Consider the following 18,398-nt stretch of genomic DNA (forward strand, 5'->3'; position numbering starts at 1 on the left):
GCTGCTAACCCGGTGTTAACCCGCTGCTAACCCGCTGCTAACCCGGTGTTAACCCGCTGCTAACCCGGGACTAACCCGCTGCTAACCCGCTGCTAACCCGCTGCTAACCCTATATTAACAGGTTCCTGCAGCGTGTGTCAGGGTGGAGGTACCAGACTCATGGAGAACCACTTCCAGACAGAGGCCTTCAACCTGGATAAAGTGTTGGATGACTTTGAACAGAAGCAAGGTGAGTCAATTAACACATTTAACCAATTCATCAATCAATCCATCAACCCACCAATCAGATTCGCACTTACTATGCTGTGGTCCGATTTCTCTACCCTACTCTCTATGTATGTTTAATAAGCAAAGCAGAGGAAATTTGTTTGTTGTAGGCAGCTCAATTCTGATCTTTAGGGCTGTTTACACAGGCAGCCAGATTCTAGGGCTGTGTTTAAATAGGCAGCTCAATTCTGATCTTTAGGGCTGTTTACACAGGCAGCCAGATTCTAGGGCTGTGTTTAAATAGGCAGCTCAATTCTGATCTTTAGGGCTGTTTACACAGGCAGCCAGATTCTAGGGCTGTGTTTAAATAGGCAGCTCAATTCTGATCTTTAGGGCTGTTTACACAGGCAGCCAGATTCTAGGGCTGTGTTTAAATAGGCAGCTCAATTATGATCTTTAGGGCTGTTTACACAGGCAGCCAGATTCTAGGGCTGTGTTTAAATAGGCAGCTCAATTATGATCTTTTTCCACTAATTGGTCTTTTGACCCATTGGACCAGCGCTTTTGCCGAGAATTGGGTTGCCTGTGGAAACACAGTCCTAGATCAGAATCGGGCGGTCTGTTTAAACACGTCCTTGGTGTGTTAAGGCAGAGTGTAAGAGTGTTTTGTAAGACACACCGAGAGGGAACACAGGTTATTGAATGGATAATTAATGCCTCATGTATTTGGTTGAGGGTTGTGTGTGTGTGTGTGTGTGACATTCACATTGTATGTTTTGAAAATGTTGTGGAGACGGACAGGACTTCCATAGTCATCGTACACTGTGTCTGTAGGACAGTTCAGTGTGTGTGTGTGTCTATTTAAGGCAAGTGCAGAGAGCAACAGTGTAAGTTTGGAGCCATGCTGTGTTGAGGATTGGGTCTGTGATAATGAGAGATTGGGTTTCCTCCCCATTTGTTCCTTAAAGGTGACATGAATTATCACACACACACAGTCGCTCGGCTGGTTGTGTGTGCCTGCCATGTCACGGTACAGAGAGCTCTGTGTGTTCAGGCTGTGGGTGATTATCTGGGAGTCCTCTGCCAGATCCAGCTTGGCAGATTAACTGTGTTTGTGTGTTCAGGAATGTGGACTCCTCCCAACATTCCAGACAGTATTCAAGTGTCAGGGAGAAACTGGGAGGGGGGGACGGCGGGGAGGGGGGACGGCGGGGGAGGGGAGGACGGGGAGGGAGTTCTTGTCCATTTTCATCCCACTACCCTCCCAATACATCCCACTACCCTCCCAATACATCCCACCACCCTCCCAATACATCCCACCACCCTCCCAATACATCCCACCACCCTCCCAATACATCCCACCACCCTCCCAATACATCCCATTCCAGCCTCGTTACTTCATTTCACCTTTCAGTAACAGGTTGTATTTGGTGGTTTAGTATTACATCCCTCTATCCTGTTGTCTTTAATGCCCTTTCCTGTTGTCTCTGGTAATGCCCGTTCCTGTTGTCTCTGGTAATGCCCGTTCCTGTTGTCTCTGGTAATGCCCTTTCCTGTTGCCTCTGGTAATGCCCTTTCCTGTTGCCTCTGGTAATGCCCTTTCCTGTTGTCTCTGGTAATGCCCTTTCCTGTTGTCTCTGGTAATGCCCGTTCCTGTTGTCTCTGGTAATGCCCGTTCCTGTTGTCTCTGGTAATGCCCTTTCCTGTTGCCTCTGGTAATGCCCTTTCCTGTTGCCTCTGGTAATGCCCTTTCCTGTTGCCTCTGGTAATGCTCTTTCCTGTTTGATATCTCATGGACTCATCTATTTCCTGTCCGGTGTTTCATTCTCCTCTCCCTCCCCAGATGAGACCGACAGTCCCAGTCTGTCTGATAAGTGGATTCAGATCCTGGCCCCTCCTGCCCCCCTATCTCCGAACTGTGCCCTGGCTTTGACCCCAGACCTCGGCCCCCTCCCCTTAAAGACCCCCCTGCCCCCTGACCCGTCATCCAGCAACCCCCAGGGGCCCAACGACAAATGCCACCCCACCGCCGAGCCCCCACCCTGGGGAGAACTACCAGACTGCCATGCAGATATGCGGAGCGCTCCGCTCCCCCAGCCCAACATCGGCAAGCTGGTTGGGGTTGAGGTCTCGTCGGCCTCCTCTAGCCCCACTCCTTACCACCACGACTCCTCTATCAGGCCCTCTAGTCCAGCCAGCCCTGCCCTCAACGGGCTCAGTGAAGATCCCTGCAAGGGGAACCAGACATGGGTGACCCCTTTAGACCACCACCAGCCCCCCACACCCTCAGACCCACGTACTGATGCCCCTGTGGGGGAGAGGGGTGACGGAAGCTCCCACGTTAGTCACACACACTTGACCATTGAGGAGAGGCCTGGAGGGGTTGAGGCGATAGCAGAGAAGTTGAACTCCAAGCCAGAGACCGAGAGACCTGGTGCTTGGTCACCTGTTCAGGACAGTGGTCGGGAGGAGGACCGAGGGAGCAGGGAGGAGGACCGAGGGAGCAGGGAGGAGGACCGAGGGAGCAGGGAGGAGGACCGAGGGAGCAGGGAGGAGGAAGAGGAGGACCGAGGGAGCAGGGAGGAGGGCCAGTCTCTCTCCCCTCCTCCCTCCAAGGAGGACTCCGTGACAGAGGAGAAGGAGATGGAGGAGAGCAACCTAGAGAACGGAGGAGGAGGAGGAGATAGCAGTGTTCCCTCCATACTGAACACTCGTCTGCAGCTGGTAAGTGCTCCGTTCGGTGGAGCACGTCCCAAACAACCGGTCAAACTCCAGATCCCCTGGCCGCTATCCGGACAGGACCAGAACCAACTATCACCTACCGTTAACACCACCGCCGTCTGCAAGAACAAGAACCTTGAGAACCGTGCCGGTGACATAACCATGGAAACTGGAACCGTCGTTGCCGGGGGTGACCCTGGTGGTTGTGTCGATGTTAACGTGGAGTTGCTAAACGGGTCGTCATCGTTGGGCCTGGTGCTGGAGTCCGAGAGCAGCCCGGACAATGACCTCCAGGCTGGGTGTCACCACCAGGGTGCTCTGCCCAGGAAACAGCTCTCCTCCTTGGGGGATGTGGCCCCCGTGTGGGTCCCTGACTCCAAGGCTCCAGTCTGTATGAAGTGTGAGATTCGCTTCACCTTCACCAAGAGGAGGCATCACTGCAGGGCCTGCGGAAAGGTGGGTGCAAAGTCTATCATAATATATTGAACCTTTATTTTGACAAGGAGTCAATGCTGAGACCAAGGTCTCTATTCCAGGTGAGCCCTGTTTAACACAACAATACACATTCAAATACATGTTGGTATACAGGAAAAGCAGACCCCAATCATAAACAGACACATTCTTCAGGAAATGCCTCCCAATTTTGGAGTGCTTGGGAGATCATTCCACACTGCAAGCAGATGAACCTAACACAGTGGAGATTAAAGGGACCTCCGGAGTCAGTCATCCCTGTGGGTCTGGTGACTCGTATGTCTATAATTTAACAATGAAGTAAAGTTTGGCGGAAGTTTGCACATGAGGGCTTTATAAACAAAAAGAGAGCAGTGCATTGATCTGAGACTTGAGGGCCAGCCTACCTTCTGATACAGAATGTAGTGATGTGTACTGAACCCATCTCCCGTAATAAAGTGTAGGGCACTATGGTAAACAATACAGGAGCAGCTCCGTTCTCTCGTGGACCGTGGCTCGGTTCTCTCGTGGACCGTGGCTCGGTTCTCTCGTGGACCGTGGCTCGGTTCTCTCGTGGACCGTACCACTATAGTCTAAAGCCAGAAGGAATGTCGACTGAATGATTTGTTTTCTGATATTTAACTAAGTTATTTATTCCTATTAAATAAACCCATTAGAATTGTTGAAGCTGGGTTGTTCTAGGATAGCTGGGACAGGTCTGGACTGTTGTGGACAAACACTCTCAATTTCCCAAGGTCACACAGGCTCCCTCCCCCCTCCCTCAGCGGGAAGGGAAAGCTGTGAGATTTCATTACAAATGTGTGGATGAATTCAGTGTAGGAGTCGGGGGCGGGGGCGGGGCAGGGGCCAGGCTGGAGAGGAGAATGCTTAACTTTTAAGGTACAGTGGAGGTCGTGACCCGATCTCTCACATGGAGACACGAGATTCTCGCACTCCGGAGCAGGGTTAGGGGGTCAAATCAGGAAGTACACTGAAATTCCATTTGCAATTCTCTTCAATGTGTCTCCAGGTGTAATATAGTGTGTCTCTCTCTCTCTCTCTCTCCAGGTGTAATATAGTGTGTGTCTCTCTCTCTCTCTCTCTCTCCAGGTGTAATATAGTGTGTGTCTCTCTCTCAATTCAATTCAATTCAAGGGGCTTTATTGGCATGGGAAACATGTGTTAACATTGCCAAAGCAAGTAAGGTATATAATATATAAAGTGAAATAAACAATAAAAATTAACAGTAGACATCACACATACTATATTACACCTGGAGAGAAACTTCTGTGTCTCTCTCGCTCTCTCGCTCTCTCGCTCTCTCGCTCTCTCTCTCCAGGTGTAATATAGTGTGTGTGTCTCTCTCTCTCTCTAGGTGTAATATAGTGTGTGTGTCTCTCTCTCTCTCTAGGTGTAATATAGTGTGTGTCTCTCTCTCTCTCTCTCTCTAGGTGTAATATAGTGTGTGTGTCTCTCTCTCTCTCTCTCTAGGTGTAATATAGTGTGTGTGTCTCTCTCTCTCTCTCTAGGTGTAATAGTGTGTGTGTCTCTCTCTCTCTCTAGGTGTAATAGTGTGTGTGTCTCTCTCTCTCTCTCTAGGTGTAATAGTGTGTGTGTCTCTCTCTCTCTCTAGGTGTAATATAGTGTGTGTCTCTCTCTCTCTCCAGGTGTAATATAGTGTCTCTCTCTCTCTCTCTCTCTCTCTCCAGGTGTAATATAGAGTGTGTGTCTCTCTCTCTCTCTCTCTCTCTCTCCAGGTGTAATAGAGTGTGTGTGTCTCTCTCTCTCTCTCTCTCCAGGTGTTATATAGTGTCTCTCTCTCTCTCTCTCTCCAGGTGTAATATAGTATGTGTGTCTCTCTCTCTCTCTCTCTCTCTCCAGGTGTAATATAGTGTGTGTCTCTCTCTCTCTCCAGGTGTAATATAGAGTGTGTGTCTCTCTCTCTCCAGGTGTAATATAGAGTGTGTGTCTCTCTCTCTCTCTCTCTCTCCAGGTGTAATATAGTGTGTCTCTCTCTCTCTCTCTCTCTCTCTCTCTCCAGGTGTAATATAGTGTGTCTCTCTCTCTCTCTCTCTCTCTCTCTCCAGGTGTAATATAGTGTGTGTCTCTCTCTCTCTCTCTCTCTCCAGGTGTAATATAGTGTGTGTCTCTCTCTCTCTCTCTCCAGGTGTAATATAGTGTGTGTCTCTCTCTCTCCAGGTGTAATATAGTGTGTCTCTCTCTCTCTCCAGGTGTAATATAATTGAGTGTGTCTCTCTCCAGGTGTTCTGTGCTGCCTGCTGCAGCCTGAGGAGCAGACTGATTTACATGGACAGGAAGGAGGCCAGAGTCTGTATCACCTGTCACTCTGCCCTACTGAGTGGTGAGTCACTAATACTACAGATCTAGGATCAGCTAACTCCATCCCATTCCTGACCTGAACCAATAGGATGTTAACACAATACTGATCCAAGATCTGTGTTTAGAATCAACTTCATCTATGTCCTACTTCAATATCTTTGCAGTCACTTTGGTTTGGTCTAATTACATTTTTAGGTAAAACTCTTGGCCCTAGTTGTAAGGTGTGGAAACTCCTGGTCCTAGTTGTAAGGTGTGGAAAAACTCCGGGCCCTAGTTAGTCTACTTACTTAACTTCCTGTCAGTTAAATTCCTATACATATCCTCATCATAAATATCTCAAATCAAATTGGGCTTTAATTGAATCGTTTATCTCACTATATCAATTTTCATTCAATATCTCACTATCAGTCCTGTGTGTGTGTGTGTGTGTGTGTGTGTGTGTGTGTGTATATATCCTTATCTCACAATATCAATATAGATCCTACATCGCCCTGTATTGATCCTGTCTCCGTACATTGATCCTATATCTCGATTGATTCTATATTAATCCTATATCGCCCTATATTGATTATATACAGTATATATCTCCCTGTATTGATCTTGATCCTTTTATCGCTCTATATTGATCCTATATCACCCTATATAGATTTTATATATCAATATATCTATAGCTCTCCCTGTATTGATCCTATATCGCCGTCTCCATTTTCCCCCAGGTCATTCGTGGGGGGGTATGTGTGGTGGGTCTAACCAGAGTCCTAACAACCCAGCAGAGTACTGCAGGACCATCCCACCTCTGCAGCAGATCCGCTCAGAGGGTAAAAACCTTCTCCATTCCCCATCTAGACACCAGAGGCCTGTTCATTAGGCACCAAACGGGGAAAAACAACTGACTGGAACAGGGAGGGAGAACCTGACCTTACCCAATAAGAAATGTTCCGTTGCAGAAACGTTTTGCTGTGGTGTGCACTCATGAATACGACCCTGTATAACCTCTACCATAGAACAACGGGCACATCTTTCTGTTCCCTTTCCTCTTCATGACCTCTTCTCCTTTTTCACATATAGGACTGGTTTTCATTCTAGTTGCTTTCTTTTTCATAATAGTTTTTGTTTTATGTAACCTGTGTGGGTCTGTGTGTGTGTGTGTGGGTCTGTGTGTGGGTCTGTGTGTGTGGGTCTGTGTGTGTGGGTGGGTCTGTGTGTGTGTGGGTCTGTGTGTGTGTGGGTGGGTGGGTCTGTGTGTGTGTGGGTCTGTGTGTGGGTGGGTGGGTGGGTCTGTGTGTGTGTGTGTGGGTCTGTCACAGGGTCCACAGGTTTCCACCCGCGGGAGCGGAGGAGGGTGTGGTTTGCAGATGGAATCCTGCCCAATGGGGAAGCAGCGGAATCCCCCAAGCTCCCTGCCCTCAGCCCCGCCCCCTCGCAAACATTGGCTGTCTCACAGTGTTCCAACAAATCCTTCACTTCTGATTTGCGAGAGGTACAGTTGGCACCAAAGGTCAAAATTTCACGTCTTACAGTTTGTTCAAGAGGAATTTTAAGCAAAAGTCTAGCATCTACTGTTTTCTAATTGATATTCTGAGGTTGGTTTATAGTCCTGCTTGTCAGGTGCTGGGTGAGCATTGACTAACTGACTAGGAGGAAACACGCCTGGACAAGTTGAGCCTGGATCGACTTTAGCATTTCTAGAATGAAACGCCTTTTCTCACACAGACGGTTTCCCCATCATCAGCAGTGAAGTGAAACCAGAAGAAAGTTGTTTAGTTGTTGACGTTTGTCTGCACCTCGGCATGCCTGGTAGAGTAGCAGCAGGTTAGGACGTGACGCACCACTCAGCTTGTCTGTAAGACGAGCCTTTTGAATGCCTTTCTGTCTGTTCTGATCTGACTCATCCAAAATGGCTGTAACTTATAACACACACCTCTCTGAATTGTTCACCGTGAATATGAAGGGTTGTCTACCAATGACAAATTTAATCAGCCTTCTACAATTCTCCACACCTGTTTTTCTGTACTTAAACCCTCTCCTCCTCCCTCCAGGCGTTGTCCCCTGCCCCTGCGTCCACCGTGGGAAGCCCTGTAGGCAGCTCCATCAGTCTAATTCCGGAGGACGGACTTCCTCCCATCCTCATCTCAACCGGAGTTAAAGGAGGTGTGAGGGGACACAGCACAGGTGCTTAACCCCCCATCCTCTCTGTCGATCGCACCTTAACCCCCCCCCATCCTCTCTGTCGATCGCACCTTAACCCCCATCCTCTCTGTCGATCGCACCTTAACCCCCATCCTCTCTGTCGATCGCACCTTAACCCCCCCCCATCCTCTCTGTCGATCGCACCTTAACCCCCCATCCTCTCTGTCGATCGCACCTTAACCCCCCCCATCCTCTCTGTCGATCGCACCTTAACCCCCCCATCCTCTCTGTCGATCGCACCTTAACCCCCCCATCCTCTCTGTCGATCGCACCTTAACCCCCATCCTCTCTGTCGATCGCACCTTAACCCCCCATCCTCTCTGTCGATCGCACCTTAACCCCCCCCATCCTCTCTGTCGATCGCACCTTAACCCCCCGTCCTCTCTGTCGATCGCACCTTAACCCCCCGTCCTCTCTGTCGATCGCACCTTAACCCCCCCGTCCTCTCTGTCGATCGCACCTTAACCCCCCGTCCTCTCTGTCGATCGCACCTTAACCCCCCGTCCTCTCTGTCGATCGCGTCTTGAACCCCCCGTCCTCTCTGTCGATCGCGTCTTGAACCCCCCGTCCTCTCTGTCGATCGCGTCTTGAACCCCCCGTCCTCTCTGTCGATCGCGTCTTAAACCCCCCGTCCTCACTGTCGATCGCGTCTTAGAACCCCCATCCTCTCTGTCGATCGCGTCTTGAACCCCATCCTCTCTGTCGATCGCGTCTTAAACCCCCCGTCCTCACTGTCGATCGCGTCTTAGAACCCCCATCCTCTCTGTCGATCGCGTCTTGAACCCCCATCCTCTCTGTCGATCGCGTCTTGAACCCCCGTCCTCTCTGTCGATCGCGTCTTGAACCCCCCGTCCTCTCTGTCGATCGCGTCTTAAACCCCCCCCCCGTCCTCACTGTCGATCGCGTCTTAGAACCCCCATCCTCTCTGTCGATCGCGTCTTGAACCCCCCATCCTCTCTGTCGATCGCGTCTTGAACCCCCCCTCGTCCTCTCTGTCGATCGCGTCTTAATTAAACCCCCTCGTCCTCTCTGTCGATCGCGTCTTAAACCCCCCGTCCTCTCTGTCGATCGCGTCTTAAACCCCCCCGTCCTCTCTGTCGATCGCGTCTTAAACCCCCCCGTCCTCTGAGTCGATCGCGTCTTAAACCCCCCGTCCTCTCTGTCGATCGCGTCTTAAACCCCCCGTCCTCTCTGTCGATCGCGTCTTAAACCCCCAGTCCTCTCTGTCGATCGCGTCTTAAACCCCCAGTCCTCTCTGAATGGGGAAAGGAACCCAGTGTGTTGTTTTTCCACCAGCATCACCACCCTCAGACTATACGGTGGAGGAGCGTCCCTCTGAGATGGTTCTGATACAGCAGCTGGAGGAGGCAGGTCCTGACCCCCTGGTGTTTGTGCTCAACGCTAACCTGCTGGCCATGGTCAAACTGGTCAACTGTGAGTGTCTCATAACTCCTTCCAGCTCCAACTAGCTACACGTATCGTTTCATATACTGTAGATGTGATAATGCCAGTTTATTCTGACATCACTCTGAGGATCTTGTCTGGTTTGTTTTTCCTCACACTAGTAGAGAAGTAAATATATAATTGAGAGAATATATTTAACCCCCCCAATATCATCCCACAGTAATATCACTCATTACCTGAATCACATTCTGCGTTCTATTGTAGAATTATTTTGTTTTCTAACCTTCTCTCGGCTCTCCCTTCCTGTAGACGTAAACAGGAAGTGTTGGTATGTGACCACTAAGGGGATGCATGCAGTGGGCCAGGCTGAGGTGGTAGTGCTGCTGCAGTGTCTACCTGACGAGAAGAGCATCCCCAAAGACCTCTTCAGCCACTTTGTACAGCTCTACCAGGAGGCCCTCACAGGTTAGTTTAACCTACCTCCACCAGGAGGCCCTCACAGGTTAGTGTAACCTGCCTCCACCAGGAGGCCCTCACAGGTTAGTGTAACCTGCCTCCACCAGGAGGCCCTCACAGGTTAGTGTAACCTGCCTCCACCAGGAGGCCCTCACAGGTTAGTGTAACCTGCCTCCACCAGGAGGCCCTCACAGGTTAGTGTAACCTGCCTCCACCAGGAGGCCCTCACAGGTTAGTGTAACCTGCCTCCACCAGGAGGCCCTCACAGGTTAGTGTAACACCTACTCATTCAAGGGTTTTTCTTTGTTTTTACTATATTCTACATTGTAGAATAATAGTTGAGACATCAACACTGTGAAATAACACATGGAATCATGTACTAACCAAAATGGTGTAAAACAAATCAAAATATATTTGAGATTCTTCAAAGTAGCCACCCTTTGCCTTGATGACAGCTTTGCACACTCTTGGCATTCTCTCAACCAGCTTCACCTGGAATGCTTTTCCAACTGTCTTGAAGGAGTTCCCACATATGCTGAGCACTTGTTGGCTGCTTTTCCTTCACTTGCGGCCCAACTCATCTCAAATGGGTTGATGTTGGGTGATTGTGGAGGCCAGGTCACCTGATGCAGCACTCCATCACTCCTTCTTGGAAAATAGCCCCTTACATGCTGACCAGACCGGACACGTCGCGTGCGCAAGCGTTGCAAAATAAATTTAGAAATCTATGTTATTTATTACACCCACATTGCTCGCGCCAACGAGCGTCTGCGTTGCAAAGGGCTAAAATAGAAGTTCTATCAGTTCTATTTCTGACGCAGATCGTGCTGCAAGTCCTGCCTCTCCCATCACCTCATTGGTTTATAGAAGCAGGTACCCACATGCCATCTCCTCATTGGTTATACCCATGTGGGTGACTGAAAGACTAACTGTTTTGCCGGTAGTTGTGGTAATACAATGAAAGGAGGAAGGAGGAGTGATGACTAGAAACGATTGGTTGGCCGTTTTATGTGTGGATTAATTGTTGGAGTAGAGGTCCTTGTTTATTTCAGGTAAAATAACAACTCAATGTTTATATCCCAGCAAGCTAGCTAAATCGGATAACTTAACCTTAGCTACCAAGTGCAAGCTAACTAGCTAAATTGCCATACATGTTTAATGATTTTTGACCTGTCCCCAAATTAATGTCATTGGTTCAGAGTTTGTTTTGATATTTTACCCTGCGTGTCGTGATCAGGTTTGGTGCACGCGAGGCCGGTTTGGGTACCGTGTTACACAGCCTGGAGGTGTGTTGGGTCATTGTCCTGTTGAAAAACAAATGATAGTCCCATTAAGCCTAAACCAGATGGGATGGTGTATCACTGCAGAATGCTGTGGGAGCCATGCTGCTTAAGTGTGCCTTGAATTTTAAATAAATCACAGACAGTGTCACCAGCAAATCACCCCCACACTCACACCTCCTCCTCCATGCTTCATGGTGGGAAATACACATGCGGAGATCATCTGTTCACTCACATCGCGTCTCACAAAGACACGACGGTTGGAACCAAAAATCTCGAATTTGGACTCCAGACCAAAGGACAAATTTCCACCGGTCTAATGTCCATTACTCATGTTTCTTTGCCCAAGCAAGTCTCTCCTTATTGTTGGTGTCCTTTTTAATAGCGGTTTCTGTGCAGCAATTCAACCATTAAGGCCTGATTCATGCAGTCTCCTCTGAACAGTTGATGTTGAGATGTGTCTGTTACTTGAACTCTGAAGCATTTATTTGGGCTGCAACTTCTGAGGCTGTTAACTCTAATGAACATATCCTCTGCAGCAGAGGTAACTCTGGGTCTTCCTTTCCTGTGGTGGTCCTCATTAGTCAGTTTCATCATAGCGCTTGATAGTTTTTGAAGAAACCTTCAAAGTTCTGGAAATGTTCAGGCTTGACTGACCTTCATGGACTGTTGTGTCCCTTTGCTTACTTGAACTTTACTTGCCATAATATGGACTTGGTCTTTTAACAAATAGGGATGTCTTCTGTCCCTACCTTGTCACAACACAACTGATTGGCTCAAACACATTAAGAAGGAAGGAAATTCCACAAATTAACTTAACAAGTGTGGTGGTTAATTTCTTTACTGTGAAATGAGGAGAGACTAACCTTATCACGGAAGTCAGAGTTATACGAAAACTAAATCTTTATTCACCTACGAAAATGATGGCTGGTCGACGAATCACCCTCCGATGATTCGTTGAGATCCCAGAGACAAAAGTACAAAGGTCTTTTAGAGCAAAGATACACCCCCTTCAGTCTACATGACAAACAACAGATGTATGGAATGAGTCACAATGTTAAGATTTCGTATGAAAGATACTTATAATTCACAGCAGACAGTACCTGCTGTAAAAACCGTTATCTTTGTGTCGAGACCAAGGTCTGGCCCTGGGGTCATTTTCTCTGGTACCATATAGAACAAACATTCACTCATGCTCTGGAATACAGTCTCTTTAGGTTTTATCACACAAGACATCAGAAATATCCTGTCAGTGTTCTCCCAGAGGTCCATCCTCAGTTGAGTTCACACAGATGAGTGTTCTAACAACCCTTTATTCTGTTGAATAAAACAACCATTTGATGCAATAAAAGCATTATAGCATAATCTTTTAATTTCCATCATACAAGGTGCACCTGTTAATTGAAATGCATTCCAGGTGACTACCTCATGAAGCTGGTTGAGAGAATGAAAACGGTGTGCAAAGCTGTCAAGGCAAAGGGTGGCTTTTTGAACAATCTCAAATATATTTGTATTTGTTCAACACCTTTTTTTGGTTACTACATAATTTCATATGTGTTATTTCATAGTTGTGATGTCTTCACTATTATTCTATAATGTAGAAAATAGTAAAAATAAATAAAAACCCTTGAATGAGTAGGTGTTCTAAAACTTTTGACTGGTACTGTATATACAGCTCTACTGGAGTGGTTGAGATGGATTTGTACATAAAGTGACTAGTGGTAGGAGATTAAAATGTTGTTGTTTTTTTTAGCTAGAAAACTCCGTTAAGAACATTCTTATTCATAACTGCATACCCCGGTCAAACCCTTCCCTAACCCAGACGACGCTGGGCCGATTGTACACTGCCCCATGGGACTCCCGATTTATGTCCGGTTGTGATACAGCCCGTGATCAAACCCGGGTCTGTAGTGACGCCGTTAGTACTGCGGCGCAGTGCCTTAGACCGCTGCGCCACTCATATAAACGGGGCTGAAAAGTGGCTGGTAGGTGGCTATGCAGTGGCTAGTAGGTGGCTAGGCATTGGCTGGTAGGTGGCTATGCAGTGGCTAGTAGGTGGCTAGGCAGTGGCTGGTAGGTGGCTAGGCAGTGGCTGGTAGGTGGCTAGGCAGTGGCTGGTAGGTGGCTAGGCAGTGGCTAGTAGGTGGCTAGGCAGTGGCTGGTAGGTGGCTAGGCAGTGGCTGGTAGGTGGCTAGGCAGTGGCTGGTAGGTGGCTAGGCAGTGGCTGGTAGGTGGCTATGCAGTGGCTGGTAGGTGGCATGCAGTGGCTGGTAGGTGGCTAGGCAGTGGCTGGTAGGTGGCTAGGCAGTGGCTGGTAGGTGGCTAGGCAGTGGCTGGTAGGTGGCTAGGCAGTGGCTGGTAGGTGGCTAGGCAGTGGCTGGTAGGTGGCTATGCAGTGGCTGGTAGGTGGCTATGCAGTGGCTGGTAGGTGGCTATGCAGTGGCTGGTAGGTGGCTATGCAGTGGCTGGTAGGTGGCTATGCAGTGGCTGGTAGGTGGCTATGCAGTGGCTGGTAGGTGGCTATGCAGTGGCTGGTAGGTGGCTAGGCAGTGGCTGGTAGGTGGCTAGGCAGTGGCTGGTAGGTGGCTAGGCAGTGGCTGGTAGGTGGCTAGGCAGTGGCTGGTAGGTGGCTAGGCAGTGGCTGGTAGGTGGCTAGGCAGTGGCTGGTAGGTGGCTAGGCAGTGGCTGGTAGGTGGCTAGGCAGTGGCTGGTAGGTGGCTAGGCAGTGGCTGGTAGGTGGCTAGGCAGTGGCTGGTAGGTGGCTAGGCAGTGGCTGGTAGGTGGCTAGGCAGTGGCTGGTAGGTGGCTAGGCAGTGGCTGGTAGGTGGCTAGGCAGTGGCTGGTAGGTGGCTAGGCAGTGGCTGGTAGGTGGCTAGGCAGTGGCTGGTAGGTGGCTAGGCAGTGGCTGGTAGGTGGCTAGGCAGTGGCTATGCAGTGGCTGGCAGGTGGCTATGCAGTGGCTGGCAGGTGGCTATGCAGTGGCTGGTAGGTGGCTATGCAGTGGCTGGCAGGTGGCTATGCAGTGGCTGGCAGGTGGCTATGCAGTGGCTGGCAGGTGGCTAGGCAGTGGCTGGCAGGTGGATATGCAGTGGCTGGCAGGTGGATATGCAGTGGCTGGCAGTGGCTATGCAGTGGCTGGCAGGTGGCTATGCAGTGGCTGGCAGGTGGCTATGCAGTGGCTGGCAGGTGGCTATGCAGTGGCTGGCAGGTGGCTATGCAGTGGCTGGCAGGTGGCTATGCAGTGGCTGGCAGGTGGCTATGCAGTGGCTGGCAGGTGGCTATGCAGTGGCTGGCAGGTGGCTATGCAGTGGCTGGCAGGTGGCTATGCAGTGGCTGGCAGGTGGCTATGCAGTGGCTGGTAGGTGGCTATGCAGTGGCTGGCAGGTGGCTATGCAGTGGCTGGCAGGTGGATATGCAGTGGCTGGCAGGTGGCTATGCAGTGGCTGGTAGGTGGCTATGCAGTGGCTGGTAGGTGGCTATGCAGTGGCTGGCAGGTGGATATGCAATGGCTGGCAGGTGGCTATGCAGTGGCTGGCAGGTGGATATGCAGTGGCTGGCAGGTGGATATGCATGTAAAATGTCCTCTTTACTGCCTGCTGCTGTAGTGATGGTGAAGCTCGACCTCGTCACTAAATGTAGGTCAAACAGGTCAAATATCCTGTAGTGTCATGCCAAGGTTACCTGACTGCGTCCATGTTGGCGCCCCCGTTCCCCGTGTTGCAAATCTAAGGTGGCACGTGCCCTTGTGCCTAGTGCCCCCCCTAGGGGCATGACGCCTCTGGGAGTGCCTAGTGCCCCCCCCCTAGGGGCATGACGCCTCTGGGATTGCCTAGTGCCTTAATTATAACAGTTCTCGTGTTGTGTATGATCAAAAGCAGGGATGTCCAACCCTGTTCCTGGAGAGAGACCCTCCTGTATGTTTTAACTCCAACCCTGTTCCTGGAGAGAGACCCTCCTGTATGTTTTAACTCCAACCCTGTTCCTGGAGAGAGACCCTCCTGTATGTTTTAACTCCAACCCTGTTCCTGGAGAGAGACCCTCCTGTATGTTTTCTGTCCAACCCTTACGGAACATACCTGATTCAGCTAGTTAACATTTTGGTGAGCAGCACTAAATTGAACCTACAGGATGGCAGCTCTTCAGTTGGGCAGCCCTGACCAGTAGCTTTTATTTCATATTTTACAACTGGGGAGATGAAGCCTGTATGTTGGTGGCATTATACTGTATGTGGGCTGGCTTGACTATCTCGGAGATGAGAGGGCTAGTCAATAGGTTGATGAAGCCTGTGCTAGTTGGTACTAGATACTGTACGTCTGGAATGTACAGTCAGTTGGTGACTTGCTGTTATATTTTGCATGTATTGAGTACAAGCAGAGTCCTCTGCTGTTAGTGTATTAAGCTCTAAGCTTCTCACATGGAATTATGCTGAGGAACCAAGTTCGTTTTCATCAAATCTGCTGCCTGCAGGGGATTCAAAAGAACAGTTGATGTCCTTCCTCTCAACTCTTCCTCTTCACTGATCCTCTCCCTCCTATCCTCTCTGCTTTTCTCCTCTTTCTTTCCTCTTCTCTCCACTTCACTGATCCTCTCTCCCTCCTATCCTCTCTGCTCTTCTCCTCTCTTCCTCTTCTCTTCACTGATCCTCTCCCTCCTATCCTCTCTGCTCTTCACTGATCCTCTCTCCCTCCTATCCTCTCTGCTCTTCTCCTCTCTTCCTCTTCTCTTCACTGATCCTCTCCCTCCTATCCTCTCTCCTCTTCACTGATCCTCTCTCCCTCCTATCCTCTCTGCTCCTCTCCTCTCTTCCTCTCCTCTCTTCCTCTCCTCTTCACTGATCCTCTCTCCCTCCTATCCTCTCTGCTCTTCTCCTCCATTGAAGCTGTGAGCTCTGTACTCACTCCTTAATTGCTAAATAAGTTTTTATTTAAAAAATATATTTTAGCCATTTTTTTTCTCCGCAATTTCGTGATATCCAATTGGAAGTTACAATATTGTCTCATCGCTGCAACTCCCCCAACGGACTCGAGAGAGAGGCAAAGGTCAAGAGCCGTGACCTGCTAAGCTGCACTGCTTCTTGATACAATGCCCACTTAACCCGGAAGCCAGCCGCACCAATGTCTCGGAGAAAACATCTTCCAACAGATGACTGAAGTCAGCTTGCAGGCGCCCGGCCCACCACAAGGAGTCGCTAGTGCACGATGAGCCAAGAAAAACCCTCCCCTAACTCAGACAATGCTGCGCCAAATAAATGTGTTTAACACTTACTCTTCTAGCCCCTCCCCTCCCTCTCCTCTCCTACTGGGCCATTCGTTCTTCACCTCCTCCTCCTTCGCTTATTCTCCTTCTTCCCTCCCTTTCCTCTCCTCCTCCTCCTTACCCATATTCTCCTCCTCCCCTCCAGGTAATGTCCTGACCCACCTGGGCCTCTCCTCCCTCCCCGTCTTCCATCCAGGTAATGTGTTTCTCTCTCCAGGTAACGTCCTGACCCACCTGGGCCATTCGTTCTGCACCCAGAGTTTCCTGGGCAGCAGGGAGCATGGAGGATTCCTCTACGTCTCCCCATCCTTCCAGTCCCTCCAGGACCTGATGCTCCCCAACCCCCCCTACCTGTTTGGAGTGTTGCTGCAGAAGTGGGAGACCCCCTGGGCCAAGGTGTTCCCCATCAGACTCATGCTGCGGCTGGGTGCAGAGTACAGATGTGAGTACGGAGGGATGGGTTGGCTTTGGGATGGGTTGGCTTTGGGATGGGTTGGCTTTGGGATGGGTTGGCTTTGGGATGGGTTGGCTTTGGGATGGGTTGGCTTTGGGATGGGTTGGCTTTGGGATGGGTTGGCTTTGGGATGGGTTGGCTTTGGGATGGGTTGGCTTTGGGATGGGTTGGCTTTGGGATGGGTTGGCTTTGGGATGGGTTGGCTTTGGGATGGGTTGGCTTTGGGATGGGTTGGCTTTGGGATGGGTTGGCTTTGGGATGGGTTGGCTTTGGGATGGGTTGGCTTTGGGATGGGTTGGCTTTGGGATGGGTTGGCTTTGGGATGGGTTGGCTTTGGGTTGGGTTGGCTTTGGGATGGGTTGGCTTTGGGATGGGTAGGGTTGGCTTTGGGATGGGTAGGGTTGGCTTTGGGATGGGTAGGGTTGGCTTTGGGATGGGTAGGGTTGGCTTTGGGATGGGTAGGGTTGGCTTTGGGATGGGTAGGGTTGGCTTTGGGATGGGTAGGGTTGGCTTTGGGATGGGTAGGGTTGGCTTTGGGATGGGTAGGGTTGGCTTTGGGATGGGTAGGGTTAGCTTTGGGATGGGTAGGGTTAGCTTTGGGATGGGATGGGATGGGTAGGGATGGGTTGGGATGGGATGGGTTGGCTTTGGGATGGGTTGGCTTTGGGATGGGTTGGCTTTGGGATGGGTTGGCTTTGGGATGGGTTGGCTTTGGGATGGGTAGGGTTGGGATGGGTTTGGGATGGGTTGGCTTTGGGATGGGTTTGGGATGGGTTGGCTTTGGGATGGGTTGGCTTTGGGATGGGTTTGGGATGGGTTGGCTTTGGGATGGGTTTGGGATGGGTTGGCTTTGGGATGGGTTTGGGTTTGGGATGGGTTGGCTTTGGGATGGGTTTGGGATGGGTTGGCTTTGGGATGGGTTTGGGATGGGTTAGTTTTGGGATGGGTTGGCTTTGGGATGGGTTGGCTTTGGGATGGGTAGGGTTGGGATGGGTTGGCTTTGGGATGGGAAGGGTTGGGATGGGTTGGCTTTGGGATGGGTAGGGTTGGGATGGGTTAGCTATGGGTTGGTTTGGGGAATTGAATTTTTTTTATTTTTAAATTGAGCGGCAATTTGTAATGTCCTGGCAACTCTGTAATTGTTCAGTTTCTAAAAGGTTTTCTGTTTCATGCCCTACTGAACCTGCTGGTTTTGTGTTTCAGTCTACCCCTGCCCTCTGTTCAGTGTGCGGTTCAGAAAACCCCTGTTTGGAGAGGCAGGGCACACCATCATGACCCTGCTGGTGGTAAGAATCATGGCGTCACTACTTCTGTATCACACACAGATCTGGGACCAGGCGTACGTATTTAAAATGTGCTATTATGTTATTACTCTGCAGGACTTCTGTAACTACCCGTACGCACGTTGCCCGCGGTTAGGGCTGTGGCGGTCATGACATTTTGTCAGACGGTTATTGTCATGCAAATAGCTGCTAGTCTCACGGTAATTGACCCGTTAATTAACATAAACACATTCAGCATCTCCTGGCTTCCACATAGCCTCCAAGACACTGATGCAAACCTTTGGAACATCTACATTTTAAAAAGTCTAATAAATCCATTTATTTATTTAGTCAGGTCTAAAGAAACACGATACGAAG

General features: G+C 49.9%; 1 protein-coding gene across 1 annotated transcript in view; it reads left to right on the forward strand.

Annotated features, from left to right (window-relative positions):
- The window catches only part of LOC135558322 (zinc finger FYVE domain-containing protein 9-like), a 50,469-nt gene that overhangs the window by 18,521 nt on the left and 13,550 nt on the right, over nt 1-18,398 (forward strand). Inside the window, exons 3-12 of the mRNA XM_064992061.1 lie at nt 122-229; nt 2,051-3,384; nt 5,641-5,740; nt 6,435-6,536; nt 7,026-7,198; nt 7,758-7,890; nt 9,205-9,342; nt 9,622-9,777; nt 16,522-16,746; nt 17,962-18,044. Of these exons, the coding sequence (XP_064848133.1) occupies nt 160-229; nt 2,051-3,384; nt 5,641-5,740; nt 6,435-6,536; nt 7,026-7,198; nt 7,758-7,890; nt 9,205-9,342; nt 9,622-9,777; nt 16,522-16,746; nt 17,962-18,044 (2,514 nt within the window). The 5' untranslated portion in view covers nt 122-159. The remainder of the gene's footprint in view (nt 1-121; nt 230-2,050; nt 3,385-5,640; nt 5,741-6,434; nt 6,537-7,025; nt 7,199-7,757; nt 7,891-9,204; nt 9,343-9,621; nt 9,778-16,521; nt 16,747-17,961; nt 18,045-18,398) is intronic.

This window comes from Oncorhynchus masou, chromosome 17, assembly GCF_036934945.1.
Source record: "Oncorhynchus masou masou isolate Uvic2021 chromosome 17, UVic_Omas_1.1, whole genome shotgun sequence".
Lineage (NCBI taxonomy): Eukaryota > Metazoa > Chordata > Actinopteri > Salmoniformes > Salmonidae > Oncorhynchus > Oncorhynchus masou.